Here is a 23,386-nt window from a genome sequence, read left to right on the forward strand (position 1 = left end):
AATGGAAATCACAGTAAAGTGCCACTTAAAGTCAACGTAAAGTTTATAATCCTTTGCAGTCCATTCTTCTATTACGCTGATGACAAGTTAATTTGGGTGATAAAATGGAAACAAAAAGCAAGGAAGTAATTCTGTTTTACAGAATATTATTCAAACAGTAATAGCTTCCTTCGCATAACACTTATTTCATTCCATCATTACTACTATTATTACTACTATCTTAAGCTATGACAGATTGTGAAGGGTCAAAGATAATTTTTATCAATCAGTCTCCCTTTGTCTTTGGCAGGTTTAATCATGTCACTTGGAATGTAGCATGAGGGGCCTGATGAAATTGGAAAAGCATGTGAAGATAAAAATCACTCTCAGATGAATTCAGACACTTCCTGCCACTCTGCAGATGCCACAGTGCTGCAAGCCACCCTCCCAGGAGAGATGATTCACCTGGAAGGAGGGCCAGGCTCTGCCAGATGTGTAGGAGGCTGCCTGAGACCCACATGCTAACACTGTCTCAATTGTATGAAGCATATGCTTTCAGTCAAGGGTGAAAAATGCAGGCACCAGCACATGCCAAAAGTCTTTCAAGCATGGCCCACCAGTCAGCCTGAAGCTTAATGCACTGATCCATCGAGTCAGCAGATGTGTGTCACCACAGTACAAGTTGAAGCTGGTTAAAGCTATAAAAGAGTGAAGTGACCTAATCCAGACATTCAAATCTCACAAAGAAAACCATATTGTTGTCACTTTGGGGGGCTTAATGCGGGACTTTAAGCGCAAACATTGAAAGCCTTCTTGGAGTAAAAAGATATGTTGCTGCAAAAGCATAAATCCCAACCCTGAGCTACACTTGTACTGATTTCAAGTTGATCTGATAAAAGCATAGCATGGCTTTCCTTTTTAGTACTGCGCACACAAAAAAGAACATCTGCAGAATTTTATTGCTAGAGCCATAAATGCTCCTTATCCACTTGGTTTGAGGCAGGAGTCCAAAAATACCTGGACAGAAAGTTTATTTGCAGAGTACCACTACGTACTTGGTAGAGCCAGTGAGTTACACAACATATTCTTTCACTCCTGGCAGCGCTGTCGGTGTCAGCTCGCAGTCCGTCAGCACAGCCTGGCTCCGTAACGCCTGCGAACTCCTCCCTCCCCTCCGTTTGACAATCAGTTGGTGGGTACCGCATTTCCCGACACACTCCAAGTCAAAGCGCACTTTACATTGGAAATATTCACCTTGTTCACGTGCAGGACAATTTGTTTAAAGAAACCAGACCTCCTTAGCACTCAAAGATCAGCCCCACGCTGGACGTGTGCAAACCCACTTCACTGTCAACAGCAGTTGTTTCAAACAGCTTGTTCAGAGGTGGGTGATAAGATGCAGTTCTCACTGGGCAAAATTAGGTAGACGTAAAGATTTTTCTTTAAGTTTTTTCTGTCTATCACCTGGAATCCAGTTCACAGAGCTTTCTTAAGTATTCCTGCCTGTAATAGCCAGGCCTCTGGAAGAACACTGATGTTTCACAATGACCTCATTGTGCTTTGACAAAGCTTTCCCGAGCCGTGGCCTGTGGCAAATGCACACCTGTTCCAGTTATGCCCAAGAGGCCAAAAAAAAAAGTAACTTCAAATAATATTCAAGTTCAAACAACAAGCAGGGCTCTTCTGACTTAAGAAAAGTCCATCCTGCAACTCATTTTTCAAAAAACAATGGCTGGTCATTTAAAAGTTACCTCTTCTAGTAACCACCATAGATCAGAGGTAAGGAAACCCATGCCAGCCGAAGGGGGGAAACACCCACTGTGCATCTGCAGTTTTCCCCCCCACATTGAATATTACCATTGCTTAATAACTGAGGCTTTCTGTAGCCTAAAAACAGGACTAAGCAGGTATCTGTACTAGGAACCATACATACATAAGACCAAGATCTATATAAGCTAAGCACAGGATGGGAGGCAACAGAGATACAAGACATGGATGGTACAATCAGAAACAGAAGTACAAAATAAAATAGTGTGTATGTAAATACACACACACATATGTGCCTCCTGAGTTACTCCTATCCAGATAATCAAGGATATTTTAAACCGTATTGATCCAAAGGTTTTAAATTAATTAGGTTGAGTTTGTTTGTTTGTTTTCTTTTTCTTCCAGTTCTCTCCTGTTTTTTCCATTTTCCCACTAACCTGCAATTTACAGTGGGCCAAAAAGATTTCTGCCTTCTGCATGTCAGCTATACAATACTTTGCATCATCCACAGTCTCCAGTAGCGAATTTGCCCTTTCACCCCAAGAGCGCCTATCTGCCATTTCCACAACTTCAGAGGCTTTTCCTACTCCACCAAAGCACATTTGAGGGTGGTTTCAGGGCAAATTATTTGATTCTGGTGCTGGAGCATTAATGAGAAGCAAAAACAAGAGAGAACAGTTAAGCGGTTCAAAAGAAAATTAATAAGAGAAAAGTAGAGCCTCATAACTATGATTTTTTTCCCAACCCCTCTCTTCTGTCTCCTCTTAAAGACTGGCTGAATGATACTTTCCCTATGTAAAAAGCTTTTGCTTCTCAGAGGAGTAAAGGACGTGCTGTGGCACCTATGGAGGAGTAACTGGAGGCTTGTATAGGAGTGGAAGTGAGAGGGTCCTCAAGACATCCCCTGTAGTGCTTCAAGGCTCTGGCTTTGACTGTCATAGCAAGACAAGAGGAGCCAAAATAACAATATCTGTACTCGTGCAAGATACCAAAAGTGTAAACAGAGATGGGAAGGAAAAAATAACCATGAAACAACAGAACACAAAATACCAGCAGGTATCAAGTTGAGTTTTCTTACAGTACAAGACACAACATGGCTTTGCACTATCTAAATGTCCTTGAAACCTCACATGATAGCATTTGTTGTCATGGTTTTATACGTGCTGCCTTAGTATTAGCTAGGGTACAATTAAATTATTGTTCATTCATAAGATATCCATCAATTTTCTGCGCTATGTGCTGTAGAAGCATTCATTGCTCATTTCTTTTTTGGCATTGCTATGGAGAGAATAAATTAAGAGCTCTTCAGGCTTACCACTTTCTTCCCCTCAAGTGTGTGGACACGGGTGAGCGCAACAGCCGTATTGCTGTGAAACTACGATCAGCTCGTGCTCCTGAGGACTTTTTAAGGAACTAAGAAATTCTGCAGAACAACAAAAATGCATTAAGTGATTGAGATATGTTTATGCTTTTTTTTGTTTCAAAAAATAAACTGTTATTAAAGAGTTAAGCCACTGTATGTGTGGGCGAGCTGCTTTCTTTAATTGCTATCTATATACAGATCTTGAGAGAGATGTTGATCTTCTGAAATGAAGGGTGCAGATGCAAGTCTTTTTAAACCAATAAAAATACCAACATTTAAGTGTGTGTGTTTTTTGCCATAGATCCTTTGATGCAAATCACTCAGGTCAGTTAGAAAATTAAAGACTTCTCCTTGGAAAAAAACACTGTCATTTGAACTTAGGAAAATAAATGGCTGCCAATAGAAATCTGATCTATATTTGACAAAGTGCTTCGCTTTCCCATTTGAGAGTCTCATGATATGATTTATATGTGGAATTTACACATACTAACATTAAAAAAATCATTATTAGTCATGGCTGTCCTTCTCCTGCTTCTTGTGAGTAAACATACATAGTGTTACAGAATGGCTGTGTCCACCACCACCATCCTCTGCCTTTGCACTGAGTAAAATCTCTCTCCAGCTACCACAAAAAAAACTGCTTCTAAAACTTTGTGTCCCAATCAAAACATGTTGGTGTGTGTACACAAGTTCAAATTTTTTTCAGATGACTCCAAAATATTCTAAATAAATATCTTCAAGGGCTTGTCCTAGTTATGGATATGAAGCAGTATCTCTACTCTGCAGTGAAATAACTATGTAGAAAGAGGACAGACTGAAAATTAGACCTGACTCCTGCCAGTGTTGGGACCTCTTTTACCGCTCTGTTTTCCAGAGCTTTCCCTGTGTAATACCTTATTCAGTACAACGTCTGCGTAGCACATACATGCCTTGTATCTTATGGACAATGTAAGCACACGTTTTCCTTTCTTTGGGCTTGATCTTGCAAAACCTTTTATTTCATGAGTAACCCTCTCTCACAAAAGGTGTATCATGGAGGTTTGGACTCAAGTAGCAAAAGCACTTCTTCTGAAGATGGAATTCTAGCCCGAGTGCCAAACAACCAGCTGGTGGGCTTACCCAGCCTGCTAAATATCTCCTGGCCCATGGACTCCCGTGAACGTTGGCTCATGTGAAAAGTGCACAGCAGCGCATGGGGCAGAGTGCTGACTCACACCGGGAGATTTCACCAAGCTCTGCAGACCTGGCTGGAGGTACCAGTTCAAGCCTGGAAGCAGTACAGTCCCATTTGCATTCAGCCTTCCTGGTAGGGGTTTAAACTTGGAAGAAACACGATGCAAGGGTAGCTATGCCACTTCCCCAAAGCAAATCAGCCCCAAACTGGTTCAGACACTGCCAAATATCAAGGAGCAGCATATTGGTATTCAAATTTAGATTTTATCTGTACATAACTGTGCAGAATTTAGTAACTTTGCTCTAAGTGGCCCTTCTACATGCCAGAAGATAAAGTAGATTTGGCATCTTTGGATTATATAATAGACTGGTGCCTGCAGTTTGCAATTCCAGGGTTTGCTTTGAAGCTTCAGCCTTTTTTCTTTGCAGTGGTTTGACAACGGTCATGATTCAGCACATTCAACATGCTTAGATCCATCTGGCTTTTCCTTTACCATTTGGAACGGAAGGAAGACAACAAGGGTTCTAACCCTCTATGTCACATTATCGGACCAGTTCGTTTTTACAGCCCTTGCACACAAACCAATTCCTGCTCCTTCCTTGCACCAAAAGAAGAGTGTTGCAATCAGATATAAGTGTCTCATTTTTCATCCCACCAGAACTATGAAAGTAGACACAAGATGGAGCAACACTTGTGCTCCCCAGGAATGCCAGACAGTATTCAAACAACACTCAGCAGAACCACTCGGACGTGTATTTGCTCCATATTGTTGCCAGCACCAGACAGGCCCCCAAATTAACTGTAATTCATTATTTCATTGAGTTTGAATATTAGGTCAGTGGGTGTTGTCAGGATCAGACTTCCTACATTTGTGGAAGAAAAGATTTCTTTAATATCACTTATCTATCAAACCTGGAGACATCTGTTACAGGTTCAATCAATTAATTAGAATATTTCTCTTAAGACCCATACTAACTTACTGACTTTACTGATTTTCCAAATACTTTCCTTGTTACTCTTTTTTGTGTATGAATCTTTATTCCTACACAACCATCTAGCTGTGCTGTTTGTAGCTGTCTAACAATAATTCACTCCAAATTCACACCTGGGCACCCTCTCCCCAGGTGTGATTGACAACAACTTGATTTGTGTACCATTAGTCCAGTATAGACTATCAGATTTTTTCATCTCAAACAGTGAAAATTGCAAAGAAGATGAACATGCTGCATATTTTAGAAAGAACTATCCATGGCATAGCACATACATTGTATTCATTCCCATGCATGAACCTTACTTGGTTATTGTGGGGGAACCTTCTACTCGTTTGAATGCAGGGGCTGAAGTTAGGCCTAATACATATTCTCATGTTTCTGTGAAAATATCTGCCTCCTTATACACATAGTGCTCCTACAGAATGTTGCAAAATTGGATTTTGTGCAACAAAAGACTATGCTGCTAACTTTGGGATCGCCCATTGGAGCAGGACAGTTACTTCAAAATGCTCTTGTAACTAGAAATAATCTGTGGGAAGAGACAATCCAGGGCGCAGTTAATGGTTTTGGAGTTCTTACAGTGGTCTTAGGGATCAATGTTTCAGTTTAAGACTTGCATTTCACTTAAGCCTTTGCAACGACCTTCACGATCCAACTGCAAACTGAGTCCTCACAGCTATGCCGGTCCCACAGCCAGGTAAGTTATCTCAGTTTTAATAGAAAAGTCATTTTTTCCCCATGTACTATGATAAGGTACAGATTTTGAAGTCGAAGTATTATTAGAGAGATGCCAAAATTGACTTCATTCCCTGCTGAATGTCGACCCTCCAGGTACATTGAGCAACTGCTGTAACTAAATGCAACTGGCCATAGTTGGCATGCCCCGATACTACATTTGTTCAAACAGATATTCCACGTAGACTGGTGCCAGAACACACGCATGTTCCAACAGTGAAGGCTGTGAAACATCAGGTTGTGACAGCTGGCTTTAAAATGAAAACTGTCCAATGAAATATATGAAAACATAAACAAGAGGACTCTTGTTAGCCCAGGGGATTCAATCATTTCCTCAATGCTAGTTTTAACTTTGCCGTGTTTGTCAAATTTATACCTTTAATGCATACATTGTTCCACTTACTTATAAAGTGAACAACTGAGTACAAATTGAAGAGTACCTTTTGGTGCAGAGAAATAAAAGATAACATATCTCAGCTTTCTCATTACATTAATCACTGTAACTCGCACAAAGCAAGTAAAGGGGTCATCAAAATGCTGTGGCACTGTTCCGCATTCATGTCACAAATCCAGAATCAGGACCTTCAAGGTCACGATATTTACTATATTTCTTCTTTTCTCACAAATATCCCCCGAAGAAACCCAACGGAACACAAGACATACAGTCATTTACAGTTTTAGAGCTACAAGGCAGTAAAGAATTTCATGAAGAGCTGCAATTTCTAAAACCCGTTCACCTGCAGACAACCTAGAGTGCAACCACTCGCGATGCACAGGGATCCACAAGCCCAGTTGCTTTCACTCTGGAAATCTCTTCTCTTTGCTAATAAGAAAAAGTCAGGCAGCTTGAAATCTCCTGCCCACGAGCTGATCACGACTGCAGTTATGAAACCCGTGACACTCCTACAGGCCTCTTGAGGTAAAAGAGCTCACAGTCAGGTCCCCAGTCTTCCAAAGATCTCTCATTTCAGCCTGTGACATCAATCAGGTCTTTCCAGGGAACACCTACACACCATTTCTTCATCCTGCAGCACCTTCCCTGACATTTAATAATTCAGTATCACTTTGAAAGCAAGACTGATTTCTACTATATGCCAAAATTACATTTACATTCTCTTCTTCATCTTTCCTGTGCATCTTGTATACCACCTAGTGCTACAAAAATCTCCAAACAAGCTCTTCCCCCAGGGTATAAAACACTGAAGGAAAAATCCCGCCATATATCCTTACCTTTTAGAATGAATAATTATTGCAAAAGGACACTCTAAGGCTTATGAAGAACAGTAGTTTCAAAGGATAAAATTATATAAATTACAGTCCTTTCATTATTATTTTTGTCTAAAGGTAAAGCTCCTCTAGAAAAGAGGGTGATCATTAAAGGCAGAATTGAGAGACAGCTCTGCATAATTATTTTTTCTGTCCTATAAGCCCCTTTAGTCCTCATTTTTCCAGTCATGAAATGTCTATTTGATCATTTTTTTCATGTGACATGCAAGAGCGCTTTTTCTTGCCTTACAGCATCATCGTAAATGAATCACCCAGCACTATTTGATTCTTCACCTTAAACAAGAAACACACATCTCAGACTTCTTCAGCCCGCAAAAAACTCATTACACAGTATCCCGCTAAACATGATCCAGCGAAATAGATAAAAGTCATTAATTCCCATCTGTCCCCTTCCAGTTATCACTATCCCCCTGCTGCCATCTCCTCCACTTACATTCTGAAAACATAAATATCTGCTTTTGAACTGCACAACCACGGCACGGTTTTGTCATTGTTGCAGTAGAGCATTGTGGTGTTGCAGATCAAACCTGGTATGTAGTCCAGATGTGTTAGCTGTCACTCTGTGAGTAAACATTTCTGATGGACAGTGTGTTAACAACAGATTATTGCTCACGATGTTGCATCATGGTTACAAAAAGTCACCCTGAGCGTCAGAGAGAACACCAGTGAGAACTGCCGGTGGAAGCGATGTGGACTGGTGTGTTTACAGTGATTTCTGTCAGCTGCCTCCACATTGACTCTTCAAGAGAGAATTAAATATCATTTGAACAACTCCTCATAAGGACTACGGTGGGAGCATGGAGCTATGTGATCTGGGGCACAGGACTCACACTGAAGCAATAGCTATCAAGGCATGTTAGACAATGCAATATTAAATTCATAACTGTGCAGTTAAACTATGAAATATATGCAGTTTTGCCTCAAGTGCTAAGCACATTAATTTATACTGTCATTTATGTGCCCTTTTAAGGGGATACTTGTGAGGTGCCTTACATTAACAGATGTCAAATGACAAAAGGCTTATCAGTCCATATCACAAAGGCAAGACAAGCAACAGTATCTGCAGTTTAAGCTTCTCCCTGCACAGGCTGACCTCAGCTGGGGCAGAAGAAACCCTTCCAAGAGAAGGCCAGCATTTATCTTCTGTAAACACCCTCCCTTCAGTTCTCCTTCTGTCCCGGGGAGATGTGGTATCCAACTGCTCATTTCTGGCTGTTGAGCTGAATACAAGCCATTTCAAAGTACTTTTTTCCCCCCCACTGGTAGAACATGACTGTTGTGATACTCTGCTCCACTTGTCACTCCTGACAACTGAAAATAACAAGGAGTGTCTAATGTGCAATTGTGTTCCTGCCAAAGACCTGGACTCCCAAGGCTAGATGTGTTACACCATGGAGATTTATAGGTGGTTATATAAAGAGTTACATATTCATATACTAACAAGTACCACGAGACATGCGTGAGAAGAGAAGATGACACTGGTCTATTTTTTTTCCCCGTATCTGTCACTGTACAACATAAATTCTGGCCAGCAGGTCACAGAGTCCTCAGGACCACCCAGCAGCTCAGGCCACTTGGGTCTGATGTACAATCATGATCCGAATTCTTCAAGAGCAGTTTTATTTCTCTTGAATTCAACAACTCACAGAAAAGAGAAAGTTTTGTATAACGTGTGGTTAAGCAAGCTACCACATTTTCATTACTAAAGAGATGTTTCCGAGTACAAAATGGAACTTGGAAATTTCAGTATTATTGTACACAAAAAACCTCTCAAACCAGCCATTCCACCTGGGAAAACATAAACTCCCTACATGTTACAAACTCACACTTTCAAAATTTATTATGCCACTCTATCACCTCAGGCTAATCTGCACAATATCACTCCCACCAGTTGAATCATGCTGATTTATGCCAATTGGAGAGATAGCCAGTCCATCCTCAATGCCACAAATTGTAATTTTCAGATTTTTCTAAAGATATAACAAATTTAGAAAACTGCAGGAAGCATAAAAGCCACTGCCTAGTATATTAGGGATTAATTTTATTCTTAAAAATTGCAGCAATCTATGCTTCTGGTTATGGAGGTGTGCCAGTAGGGCTACAATTAGGGTTGTGCTGTCACTTCAATTATAAACCCAATTTTTTGAGGGTTTACTAAAACTCCAGATTAAAAAGAAAAGCTTGCTGCAGGCTGAAATGTTTTGCACAGGATCTCAGCCAGGGCACCACTTGTTTCCAGCATTCTGAAAAAAATTAATCAGGTGCTTCAAATGGTAGAATTTAAATGTGTTTGAAGAGACAAAACTTTCAAAAAGAATATTTAGTTATTCATTCTCTGTGCAAAGCAAGTTGCTTCCTGGTTCCTATCAGAAATACTACGCAGAAGCGTGACTGCAGATTGTGTAATTAAAAAGGAGGAATAAGGAAGACAAAATCCCAAACCTTTTGTTTTTTGACTGGCCAGATCAAAAAGAGGCAGTGACCTACGTGATTTTAAGGAGGGAGGAGAGAATCACCTTTTTTAAAGGCAAAAAGTAGGGCGAAGATCACAGACAATGCAGGCTGCCCTCACTTGTGTGAGGGACGAGCCAGAGGGGTGACAGTGTTCACACGTGCACACCACAGCCCGTGGTATCGGCAGCTGGTGTCGACGTGCCTCCAACCAAGTTTAAACCAAAAGTCGTGTAATGGAAGATGCACAAAGCTCAGTGTGGTCTGCAAAATTCAAGTGAGCAGGCAGTTTTATACTGAGATTGTTATCTTGCTCTTTGCTGAAAACACTGTACCTGAACAAGACAGTTCTTTAACACCATCCCAGTTAAATTCGCATTCACGCTCCTGACTGCAGTGTGGGCATAATGTCCAAGGCTGAGGACCATTAGTTACACAGAGAAACGATACCACATGCTGCATAGTACTGGTTTCTTCATGCTGTCTTTGCTCTCTTCTACAAACACTTCTTACAGATGAGGGATATCTTTTGCCCTGTAAATTTATTCCTTGATCTCTCACGCTGGCAGGCTGGTGACACTGACACCTCTTTGCTATTGAAACAACTATAAAACATAACCATGCAATACAAACAGACCCTTGTTTCTGCATCTCTTGCAGCTTAGAAAGTTCCAGGTCCCACACATTCATTTTTGCCAAATTGGCAGTTGCTAGGAAGCAAAAGCAAAATGCTGGCAATGGTTCTGTGGGGCTGGGGAACATGCAGGCAGTTTTCCTGCAGCACAGGAAACAGACAGGAATTTTCAAATGACTTTCCAGGCCAGAGACATCCAGAGATGTCAACTAATAAGGAAACCAAAGTAACTGTAAGGGTATGATGGGAATGGACTAAGCAATAATGATGCAGCTTTTGTAACGAATTTCAATTGGAAACCTTGATTTACTTATGTACTCTAGTTGAAGTTTCTGCAGGGGTAATGAAGTTGGTTTAACAGTGATAGCCCGCACAGTCTATCATTGCACAGAGCAGCAAGTTTTTAAATGGGAAGTAGTCAGCTTGAGCTGAAATTGAAAAAGATAAATTGCAACTGATAAATTAAATTAAAGACTCCCTTAACACATGAGAAACAGTTCAAGAACTGTTCAGCAAATAACCCAACACTGCATTGCTGCCACACTTTAGTAGCAGTTTCTCTTCTTACACTGAGGAAAACAGTGCCGAGCAGAAAGACTGTCAGAAACCTGCAAGGTTAAAGGTATACCAATAAATGGAAAGGTCAAAAGCCTATTTTTACAGAGCACTGAGCCTGGCTATTTATTGCTTTGTACTTTTGTGAGAAGGAATTGTAAAAAAAAAAATCTCATACCAAGACACAAGATCAAGCAACTATATCTAAACTGCTGTTTTCTGAAATATTCTTTTCATACAATAATGAAAAATCACACAGGCTTGGTAGCAAATGAAGTGCAACTGGGTTCTGCCCATTGAAGCTCATAGCAATGTACCACAGTGGTGAATTCTTGCCATTTAAAATATAAGATTTAAACATGTAAGAAATTATTCTAAGTTGCCATTATGTATGCTGGTTCCCATTATATATGCTGTACATAACATACTTTTATCTTTGATCACACCATAGAGCAATCGATCCTACCCAGCCCTCTACCAGCAGGAGCTTCTTCACACCAGCTGCCCCGTTCTTGCAGGAAGGTCCATCAGGGCTCTCAAAGACAAGCACAAGCTTCACACTCTGCAACAGCAGAGATTTTGCTCAGGGTGTTTAAGGATCTGCAGGATTTTTCCCCCTCTCCACTTCCTCCACATTACTCATTTATAGTAAAATAGGGAAAATGCTGTTGGCAAGAAGATCTAGGAACGATTTCCTTCTCTTGCTACTTTGATGATTCCCCTTAGGGGACACAGAACAAAGAAAATCAACACTGGTGGTAGTGGGGAAGATCCAAAAGTCTCTTTTAGGGTAAAGGACACAGGTTGTGAAACAGCTCTCTTCTTCTGGATCTGTTCAATACAGTTCAGTTGTCAACCCCAGCTGGTACCTGACTGCACCTTCTTTTATGTTGCTACAGTGCCCAACACCCCACGCAATAGGGCGGCATGACCTCTGCTGACAGACAACACAGGAGAGAATAAAAATACCGCCCTCCTCCCCTCCCCAATAAACAGAGTTACTACAGAAGGCAATTAGAGGAATCTTCTTCCTTCAAGAAATAGCAATATTGTCTTTAATTCAGGGATGTTTGTAGAAACTCAAAGTCTCTAGTAAATATAACCATTTAAACACTGCAAACATCGAATACCTTCCTTAATCCAGGCTTAAACTAACAAAATATACAGGTAATTGTGCAAAAAAACCCCAGCAAATGTCTGAAGTGCATATTGTTTTCTCGGTGGTTCTTGACCAGAAGACACTCACTGTCTAACTCATAACACTCAGCAAGCTAGTCAGGGAAGCAGAATGATTCATGGCACCTCCAATCTCAGAGTTCTGTATTTGCTACACTTTAGGAAAACTAAACCCTGGAAGCTGAGGAAGACTGCTTGCTGGACATTAAGCCCTGTGACCTGTATGTAGAAATACTGTGCTTATTTACTAGATACACTGCACAGAGACAAGTCCCTTCCAGAAATATAAGAAAAAATAGGTTTGGGAAACCTGTCAGCTTTATAACTTCAAGCATCAACAACACCAGCACATACTTCTCAGTCTACTAGTTGCACCAGGAAGGGCCAGGCTGGGATGGAATAGGCTGCATGGTTCCTCATTCTTTTTAGTCCTCTGTGAGCCCCACCGGCATATTTTAAAGTAGGTCTCCATAAGGCCATAAATGGATAAAATATTTCTTACTAATTTTCAAAAGCAAAGATACATGATCCAAGACTTTTCACAAGTTTTGAAAAGAATCAAAGCTAACTAAAAGGTTGATCGACGCTACAAGAGCGCTGAGTGAGAAACCCCATTTAATTTACAGCGGTATAAATGCAGAATGAATAATTCAACTTGGAAACTCATCCCCTCCTGTCTGTTTGTATGTGTGCACATATACACAGGCATGCTTACACACATGAGAAAATGAGTCCAAGACTAAGGGCTACTTGAAAAACAAAAGAATATTCATGTTTTGGCAAAATACTATTTTGCTTTTACTGGCTTGTAAGGCCAGGCTGCACTAGGCATATTTTAGCAATAACGATCAAAGCACAGGCTTTCCCTGAAGATTAATGACTGGCTAAGAGGATAGTTTGAGGTCTGTTTACCCCAGCTGGTCCTTAATTCCCAGGAAAAGCATCTGCAAAGCTTATTATTGCTATAAACTTAAGATGGAGGGAGGGGTTATGCTGTTTCAAATGTTATGTATGATGACTTTTTAGAGACTTTACGTCTTGTATATTAGCCAGGCTGTTTAAACCATCTCTTAAAGAACGATTCATCTTGAGAGTAAATAACTCCATACGTCCGTAGCAGCGCACTTCACGTAAGCGCTGAAAACTCCTTTACAACCAATTCATTAACCCCCCACCTGCCTCTATGGCAAGTGAGGAGAGAGCCACACAAAGATCAGTTCGCTCTTCATTGCAATACAGTTCTATCTGGGTGCAGAATGAAAGCTACTTAATACCAGACAGAACTACTACGTAATATTTAGGACAGAAAGCAAAGAATATTGTATTTACTTTAAACTGAGGAGGATTTAGCCACATAGAAAGCAACCATTTGACCTAACAGAAGCTAATGTATAACGCTCTTGGAAAATATGCATGTGGTTTTTCAGACAGATTGTGAATCTCTTATCCACACCGCTGAACAGCCACTCGAAGGAATAATTTCACTGATTTAATGGAGGCACAGTTCCAGTTTGAGTAAGTAGTTTCCAACCTGAGTCTTATTTATCACAGTGGTCAAGAATGTCGTGGTTCACCAGAAGTTCCCAAAAGCCTGCATGTTATTTCTTAACATACATAGAATTCTCAGTTATGATCAACTTGCATCTTAAAAAACAAAAAATGAACAGCAAGGACAATATGCTAAGGTCAAATTCACATCAAATTCTGGATTATTAATAGTAACTGGTCCAAGGAGGGGCGATGGATTTTAAGCTATTGTAGTGTGGCAACCAACTGACAGGTTAGATTCAAATCTTGAAGTTGTTTCATTTAATTGTATATACGTTAGCAATCATGTTTAGACTTGAAGTAGGCTATATGCTATACTTTCCCGTATATTTTCCCACAGATGTAACCTAAACAACAACAAAACAAGTTGTTTTTAGCATCGTTATGAAAAAAAACACACAAAAGCAACAATTGGATGTTCCAAATTGAGCATGTGATTCAAACAATCTCTTTATAAAATATGAATAAACCAAGCAGGATTAATTTATTAAGACTCCAATGACTGAAAGCCTACTCAGGACTAGCAAAAACATACATGGCCTTGAATGGGATTTGCATACAACAAACTCGTGTTCTAAAAAAACCCTTTACCTTTTCTTTCATAAATACAGCTGCTTTGGTATGTAGAGCAAGATTCAGAAAAGTACGCATTAGTTTTGCCACTAAAAAACTCTTTTCTGCTTGCATCCTACTGAATTTTCCATATCTGTCACTCTGTGTTAGAAAGACAGGTATAGTAATTAATACATCCCAAATTTAGGTCTCTAGCTTCTTCCTTATCAGTTTGTATTGTAAAGAGTAGACTAAGTGAACAAAAACAACCCGGCGGAAGATGGTGTAAAAATGTATTTCTAGTTATTTATTCTCATACCAGAAACAGAGCTCTTAAAAATGGAATAAAGTTGCTCAAATGCTGCACTCACTTTGAAAGGATGTGATTTTGGAAAGATCCAAAGATTTCTGGAAACCCAACTCCCAACACGTTTGAATTTATGCATGTGCTTAGATCCTTTCCTATAATTAAGAGGGCCTTTCAAACCGGGAGCCCATGGGCTTTCTGTAGCTGGTAGGAATGATCCTTCTCTCTTATGACAACTTCTAGCTTGTTCCAACATATCTCCTAAATTCCATACACAGAAAAGCAGCTGATCTCATTTTTGCAGGTAGGAGTGATGCAAACCAGCAGAGTAGCCGGGTTGTTAGACACCCATAGCTACACTTACCGAGAGAACACTCTTTGGACATTAAAAAGGGCCACTGCCAGATCATGACAAGACATGAGTAACATAATTCATAAGCAAAGCAACGCATTTCTAGTCACACACACACCTGTGAGGACACCAAAGGAAGCAGAAGAACTCTGCTGGTACATGCTTTCTCAAACCTTTTACTTTTAGGCATGCAGTGGGGTGGCAGGACAACAAAAGCAAAGTTTTTGTTTATGAAAAATGCTGGGTTTTATGTTTTTATAAACATACCGCATTTATGAAAGATGCTGGGTAGGCTGACATTATTTATTCGCACATTGTTGTGTGATCTTACACTTCACCACTTTGTTAATTTCCTGGTTTATGCATCAATAATGAGTCCATGTTGCTGCCCCCCTCTTTTTTTCCTCCCCAGTTTGGCCTTGCATAGCTGAGCCATTTTCTCTGCCTTCAGGCTCCCTCCAGATGCCCTGACTAGTCCAAATCTACATAATTCTGAGAGAAAATACTTACAATCCTCTTCCTCCCACCCCCCCTTTTCTTACTACTGGTATGTTGTTTTAATAAAGTCTTATTGGCTTCATATTCCACTATTCCAGACTACAGACAATTACAGCGTATGAGCTCACACGGTACTATACGAGAACAGAAGTCAAAGATAAGGTTATACAGAGATCCCAACAAATGTAACTGAAATCAAATGACCCGGTAATCCAAACAAGATTCAGACAGCAAAGATACCCAGAAAGATAATCCACTGAGTAATACATATTTAATACCTAAGTCTTCATTGCTCTTTAGATTCTATTGCGTCGGGTATACCACCTGGTGACACAAGCAAAATGCTTGTACAAGCATTGTAAACCTATACTAAAACTTAACTTCCTATAAATGTCAGTTTCAAAAAGATGCCAAAGCATGGACATAATATGCTTACATTTGAGCTCTGTTAACCTATCAATTAAGTACCCAAACTGTCTGCTAAAGACAGTTAATTCCCTACTTTCTTAATCTACTGTACCCGTTATATTTATTTGCAAATGAAGGACCAGAAAGTACATTTATTTAAATGCTATTTACAAGCACCTTCTATGTGCCTCCAATGCAATATATCATCAGTGCAGTCTTTGATTTAATTGTTGCTGTCATTCATTTTTTGTGCACTAACACATGTAGGAGTTTCAAACGCCAAAATACTCTTGCCTTTTTTTTTGGTGCTACATACCAGATTTTGTAACCTGTGTCAAGCTACCTCCGATGCTTACAACTTGTGAACAGAGGCCAACAATGAGCCTCCCCAGACACTAAATCATAATCTTCATGTTTTTCGTATTTCGCATTCTAGCCGCAGTTTCAACATCCATACCCCGTGACATTAGGGAAGGATAAATCAAGGAGGATGACAGCTCCCTTGTAGAGACTGGTACGGCCCTGGGATCTGCCACACCCAACACCCACAGCTTCTGCCAGATGGCTTCAAGAGCTTCGCGCTATTAACCCCTTCAGGAGTAACTAAGGGCTTTGTGCTGCAATTTTATTAAGTAACTGCAAGAGGGGAAAAAAAAGAAAGAAAACAACAAAACACGCACCAAAAAACCAACCAACAACAAACCCACCGTGACCCAGCCTGATAAAACGTTGAGGAACTAAAACAGCTACTGGGCTATCGATGATGATTAGCATCTCAGTCCTCGTATATTCTTAAATACAGGAATTAGAAGTTAAGAGCTGGCATTCCACAGTATTCCTTCTTTCATACCATGCTGTGGTCCCACATGTTTGTCTAAAATGACACAGTAAAAATTTCAAAACAGTTTTACATTCCCTTTTTCAGACTTAGGCTGCCTAGGAATCAGAATGCCCACTAACTGCCCTTCAGCCAAACAGACTATTCAGGCCTTAAATCAACAGGATTTCTAATCCAAAATCCATACGGTAAACTCTACAACTGTTCCTCTGGTCTGCTCTGGCCCCAGGGACATAAATTTGCATGCAACTTCTGGGTTTGTGAATAGTCCCTGGGCGAAAGTTGCACATGTGCTTAAGCACTTTGTTCAGTCAGGGGCTGAGACAGCTACTTTGAAACAAAAACAGAAGCCATATAAAGAATAACATTGTTAAAACCAATTTTCCTCCATAAATGTTGTATGAAAGAAAAAAAAAAGTAACAAAATAAACGTCCTGATTCCTAAAAGCACATGCTGACCTAACCGTAGGTAACACAGCAGCTAGAAAGGCACCAGCCACTATTAAAGCATGCCACTTCATGTAAAAGTGCAGAATCATTTTTATTTTAAAATAATAATAATAATAATAATAAATTTGAATTGTATCCAAGACTATTTGTACAGTATTGCAGGTAAAAGTATTTTGTGGATTTGAAAGCAGTTACCCAAGCAATTTCATTCATCTCTCCTGTACAAAATGTGTTCACCTCTCCAGTTTGCGGATGGCTTTTCATAAAATAACTCAGTAGAACATATTGCAAGGCTAACACTATGAATATACCTGTGAATACTGCACTTCCTAAAACTACTCCTCATTTGCTTTCCAATAGGCCAGGTTCAAGTTAAACATCAGTGTTTCTTTAAACAGTTATAGATAAAAAATATACATTTCAGGTTTCCATCATTTGTGGAAGAAATTACACTAAAAGTAAAAGTTATTTCAGCTCTAGTCTAAAACATACAATAATGAGCATTGAACTTGTTCAGAAAAAAATAACATGCCTGTAACTATTTTTTGTTTCAGGAACACACCACTAATAATGTTAAAAACACTTAAAGTAACTATCCAGAGTTCAAAAGAAAGAAAATCAGATGCAGTTTTTGTAATTGAAATGAATTGCTCATAAATATCAACACCGATGGACTAATGGCTTGCTTTCATTTACAAACATCTCAAGACAGAGAATTAATATTTCATTGTATGGTTTGCACAAATATCTTCAGAGTATTTTTTTCCCCGAGTTTCTTCTTTATACATGTACCATATAAGTTAAAGGGTTAAGTAACCATTATATTCTAAAGAGCAAACTGTTTGCCTTAGGGCCATCTCCTCCTTACTCCTGATGAATTGCCTGACACTTCATGTATCATACATTACTTTTCACTAGGAAGTTACATTTAGTTCCAGTCATGGTGTAAGACCTGACTCTGGAAGTATGAAGCAATATGGGACAGACCAAAAAAATGAAAATATAACACATCATCATCTGCTTGATAGTGTGTACTTAAATAGTGATATTCTAATTTATAAATATGTATGTTTGTACTTTAAAAATGGGCATAGAAGTATGAAAAGATAAATTCTACACATACCAAGATGAATAAAAGGCCAACTCTGAGAATCAATTTTCTGAGTGACAAGACACTTTTCTGGACTAGAATGAAAGAAATGCTAATGTTATTGAGGGTTTTGCACAAAAAATGTTTGTTAGATACAAGCTAAACACAAGCATAACACTTAAAGTTATTTTTAAAAATAATTACTACAAACGAGATTTAAGTAGGAACAGCCCAGCAAGCAGCTGGCACAAACCCATCAAGGTTTCAGCACAAAGGTGGTGTATTGATTCTTTTCAGTGTATTCTGCAGAGGAAAACAGGTAAAACTGCTTGGAACAACAGCAGGAAAGCAAAAGCAAAAATAGTGGCATTGTCTTCTGCTTTAATTTTTTGTCACAAAACATTTTGATACTTAATTCAAACACAGCCCTAGATGTGTCGTCACTTGTGTGTGTCAGAACTTGCTCGGGAAGCACAAAGGAAAAAAAAAATATCTCCTTGCCAGTGCTCAACTTTTCCAGGCTATTCAAAAGCCAAATTAATGACTTGTGCAAAATCTCCATAAAACCGTACTATCCAAAGATACTATATGAATGTCATGAACTAAAATACTTCAACAACTACTTCATAGCAATTTATAAAGCTTTTCAAATATCACACGAGACAACAAACCAATCTTTTATAATTAAAAAGGGTTGGAAGTTTTTATTGGGCAGGGCTTGAACTTGAAGAGTTAGAATTACAGTTCTCTCTTAATTTTAAAGCCATTTTCTCTTGTTGTCTTACTTCCTAGCAAAACCTATGCCTAATAGCTAAGAGGTATATAATCCTGCATCACATTACATATCAAGCTGTGTGCTTCAGGTTATAAATGTCCCCCTGTAAAACGATTCAAGCTACAGAGACTAGAATCAGAGAACAGGCCTGGAACAGCATGCTGTTCCTTCAGGGAGGGCAGCTCCTTCCACTAACTGTGCATCTGATGCTTCTATGATGGAGTACTAAAGAAGAAATGTGATTTAAAAACAAAATCAGCAGATGAGGTCTGGCCACTGAGGAAGGAGGACCAGGCGGTGAAAGCACAACTCTTGGGTAGAGGTTCTGCTCCTAGGCTTGGCCCAACCTCCCCTGTGATCGCAAGCAAACTGATGGTAAGACACAAGGGTTTTCATGTGCAGCTCCCACTGCTCGTGCTTCACACCTCTGAATCACCACTGTACCTTCCTTCCTCTCTTCTGAGGGTGGGAAAATGAATGCTTCCTTACCACAAAGGTACAGCAAGGGTTAATTCATGAACATGTATCAAGTGCTTGAGTCTGCAGAAGTTCTGGACTGCAGGGTATGCAAGGACTGAATGTGAATTTTAATCAAAATACCTCTATTAGATGAAGGAAGTGGCCAGTGTAACAACAAGTGGCGGAACAGAGAGGAGAAAGGACGCCTTTATTGAACAAGCTGCGTTCAAAACATCCAGGCGGTGTAGAAGAAGAAAAATTGCTCCTGCTGTGGAGAACAGAGGCGAAGAAACAGGCTTAGGTGGCAGATGTTAGGGGAGACAGGAATAGATGGACCAGTGCACAAGGGTACAGAGCTCAGGAATGTGTATTTCTCAAACAACAGCTGTCAGCAAACAGCTACAAAATACATTTACAAAACACAAGTCTGATGTGTCCCCAATTAGTTTATTTAACGGTCTGTTTATTGTTACCAATACGCCCGGTGTGGTAAAGATTCAATGTGTGAAGATCTTTCTACAAGCTCTGCCCTTTAAATCCTGTTGTATAGCAAACAGAGTTCCATGGCTTTAACTGCAGCATTTTTTGCTTAAGTGAAAACTATGATTAAAATACAGTTGAAAAAAAAATAAAATATATATATATATATATATATATACAGGTTGCAAAGTTGAAACTTCCCCTATTAAGAAATTCCAAAGGGCTTGCATGTATGCGTGCACCACAATTTGGTTTTATGTCTTAGAGTAGGATTATTCCATTAAAAAGGACAAAAGACACATCAAAGATCTCCAATAAGTCAGCCTCATCCTTTATATGTGCTGAGTGAAATACGTCCTCTGGAAAGCACACGATGATAAATAATTAAATAGGTACCATAATGCAGAAGAGATTGTCCAAGCAAACACCATTGCTAGTTTGAGAACCTGGCTTTGCTGCTTCTCTTGTCTCAAACACACAGCTTTCTGCATTTGCAAGATGGTCACATATTTGGGATTGTCAGTGGCATTCACAAAATGCTCAAGACTTCCATCAGTCTTCCTTCCTACCTAAGAACACACTTCATTGAAGACTTTCAAAACTATCTTTGGCACCTGACTTGGAACAATGGTGTTTTGTGATTTATCTGTCACAGGTTCTTGTCCAGCTAGATGTTTGCACATATAGCCAACAGATGGCTATGTTAGCTAAAATCATTAAATCCTGCGCATGCTTGTATTTTCAGTTTGCTGCCCCAAACAGATTTTAATACCAGGACTTTTTCTAATTACAATGGTTTAAAAATAAAGGAGAGGGTGGGAAAAGCTAGAATGGTGAGAGCCAGCATAAACATCAATAGGTGAGGAAATACCTTTTATTCACTCTTTATTCACATGAGACCATAAAAGAGCCAGAGGACTGACCAGGTTTTCTGGTTGCCTAGAATCATCCCTAAAACATTAAGAAAACCCCCACTAAAACTGCCTTTCAAAGCAGTCCTACAGCAACAGAAGAAGCGACCAACTGAAATGCACATCAAATGAAATGGTGTAATTAAGATAACCTATTTCACAGATAAACAGTTCAAATCTTTTGAAGGTAACACATGCAAATTTGGCTACAAGAGGGATCGCAAAAAGGATTCCAGGAGAAAATGCATTAGAATGTAAAGGAAAAAAAGGGATAGAAACATTTTTGCTGTTCCACTAGAGCTGCCTTTTTGGTTCGTAGAGACCTTTGTACAGGAAAAGGTCGCACTCACCTATGCGTAATAAACATGATCAGAAAGTTTGCTAGCGTGAAAGCCCAATGGGGTTATCGAGAAAGAAAAGGCAATCCCAAAATACAGGGTGGGGTGTTTAAATGCAAGAGGAAAAAAACTTCAAACATTAACTCATAACACAAATAGATACTGTTGGTGTAACTCGCTAAAACTTGAGTGTCAAAGCTGAGTCTGAAAACTCAGCTGAATTAGTGGAATTGGTAAAATGGAACCAGAGGGTGTTCTGCAAGGTACCTGATGCTATGCCTATAATGCTTCCATTAATTTTTCAGTGACTTTGGGTACATACGTGTATATTTCTATAATTCCCTATGACCACAGAAACATTTATTGCTATCAAAGTCTTTAAGAAGTAGCAATTAACCATTCTCTAAATATGTAACACCCAAGCGTCCTAACAGGGCAAAAGAGTCATGTCTTCTGGCAGTTAAAAGGAAAAAATAGAAGAAATTGAGGCCAAAAGCGAGCTCGTACTTTCCCGGAGCACGGGGACAGTAACCATACGCGCTCCCGTGGGCCGTTTCTCTCCGCGCCTTCGGGGACGCGGCGACAGAGCCCGTTTTCCCGCCGAAGCTCCGGCCGTGCCCTCAGCCGCTCGCGGGGCCGCCGCCGCCCCGGTCGCTCCTTCCCGTTCCTTCCCGTCCCTTCCCGTCCCTTCTCGGCCCTTCCCCCGGCGAAGCCGCCGCGGCGTCGCGGGCGCTGCCACGTGCGGCCGGCGGGGAGCGGGAGAGCGGCGGCCGGGGCCGGTCTGCGCGGCTCTGAGCGCCCGCCCGCCGGGACCGAGGCGGCCGCCTCCCGGTGCAGCCTCCCGGCCCTGCCCCGCCGGCACGTCGCAGCCAGGGGCCAGGCGGGCTTCGGCCATTTCAGCCACCGGCCCTTCCCATAGGCTCCAGCGGGATTTCCCCTCTTGCCAAGGCCGTACCGCATAACCGCGAGGTCCCCTGGAGAAGAACCCACCCACCTGCCCCCGTTAACCCGCCGTGAAGGTACTTACGGGCTCCATGTCCGACGGGGCAACGAAGAACCCGGCTCAGGGCTGGTCCTGGCGGCGGCGGCCTGTCCTCTCCCAGCAAAGGCGGCTCTGTGCCCCTCACGATTTAAGGCCTGCTCCCCTTGGCAGGGGGAGGGTGACCCGCTGATTGTCACCTGCGCGGCTGTCACCCCCCGCTGGGCGGCCCCGCTCCGCCCCGCCACACCTGGGAGCGCTTTGCAGCCCCGGTCCGGCCGGAGGGGCCGCCACCCCGGCTGTCCGCCCCGCCAGCCCCGCCGCGGCCGTGGCCCCCTCAGGGCCAGCGCTGCCCCGGGCCGCTCGGCGGGCAGCGCGGGGCCGGTGGCTCCTGCCGGGCTCCCTCAGAGCGGGGCCGCGCGTCGCGAGGCTGAGGGCGCTGCGGGAGCGGGGCCGGGGCCAGGCCCGGGACGTGCCCCGCCGGGGTGCTGGAGCTGCTTTGGCCATGGAGGCAGTGCTGCTGGCTTGGAGGCCACGGCTCGGGTACCGTGAGCAGCACGGCCCTTGACTCCTCCAAAAGTCTCTGGTGAGGACCTGCCGCCTGTGGGGCTGGCTCCTCTCCAGACCCCTGTGCCCACCGAGGCCCCTGCGACAAGAGGTGGCATTTCCTGTCAGTGCATCCCCGTGGAAAGACTTTCATGAAAAGTCCGAATTTGACTTCTAGGCTGGAGTTAAGTGGGAGCGATCCTACATCAGTGTGTGAAGTTACATCAGGGTAAAATTGGGCAAGTGACAAGGAAATTAACTTGTTCCTCCTCTTCTTCTAGAGGCTTCCGCTGCTAAGACGGACCACCAATGTGGCCAAGAATGGAAAAGTGACTAGTTGACTGAATTCCGTTTATCTTCCCAACAAGATTTAGAAATTCTGACTCTAAGGTATGGATAATATGGATCACTACCTGTATAAAAAAGAGACTATTGCATATTCGTTGTGTGCCAGATACAGATTATATTGGTGTATACCATGTACACAGAACACGGGGGAAAAACATCTTATTACCTTATTGCCAAAACAACTAGTGTCTTTTTAACTAGGCTAGAAGGTTATTATACAGCTCTGGAAAATCAGTTTGCATGGACATAGTTACACTGTTACAATTTTATTGTTTGTCAAATAATGTGTACTTAACAAAGATCAGTGACAATGTAATAACAATCCACATGATTTCATGTAGAATAGGCAAATATAATTAGGTGCTCCAATGATGTACAAAATTTGAACTCTTTG

The 23,386-nt window shown here is 41.2% G+C and overlaps 1 protein-coding gene across 1 annotated transcript in view; it reads right to left on the reverse strand.

Moving 5' to 3' along the window:
* The window catches only part of BNC1 (basonuclin zinc finger protein 1), a 70,955-nt gene extending 48,737 nt beyond the window's left edge, over nt 1–22,218 (reverse strand). The window contains exon 1 of the mRNA XM_065076469.1: nt 22,147–22,218. Coding sequence (XP_064932541.1) covers nt 22,147–22,155 — 9 coding nt within the window. The 5' untranslated portion in view covers nt 22,156–22,218. The remainder of the gene's footprint in view (nt 1–22,146) is intronic.
* Between the last annotated feature and the right edge of the window lie 1,168 nt (nt 22,219–23,386).

The sequence above is a fragment of the Columba livia genome, chromosome 11 (genome assembly GCF_036013475.1).
Source record: "Columba livia isolate bColLiv1 breed racing homer chromosome 11, bColLiv1.pat.W.v2, whole genome shotgun sequence".
In the NCBI taxonomy this organism is placed as follows: Eukaryota; Metazoa; Chordata; class Aves; order Columbiformes; family Columbidae; genus Columba; species Columba livia.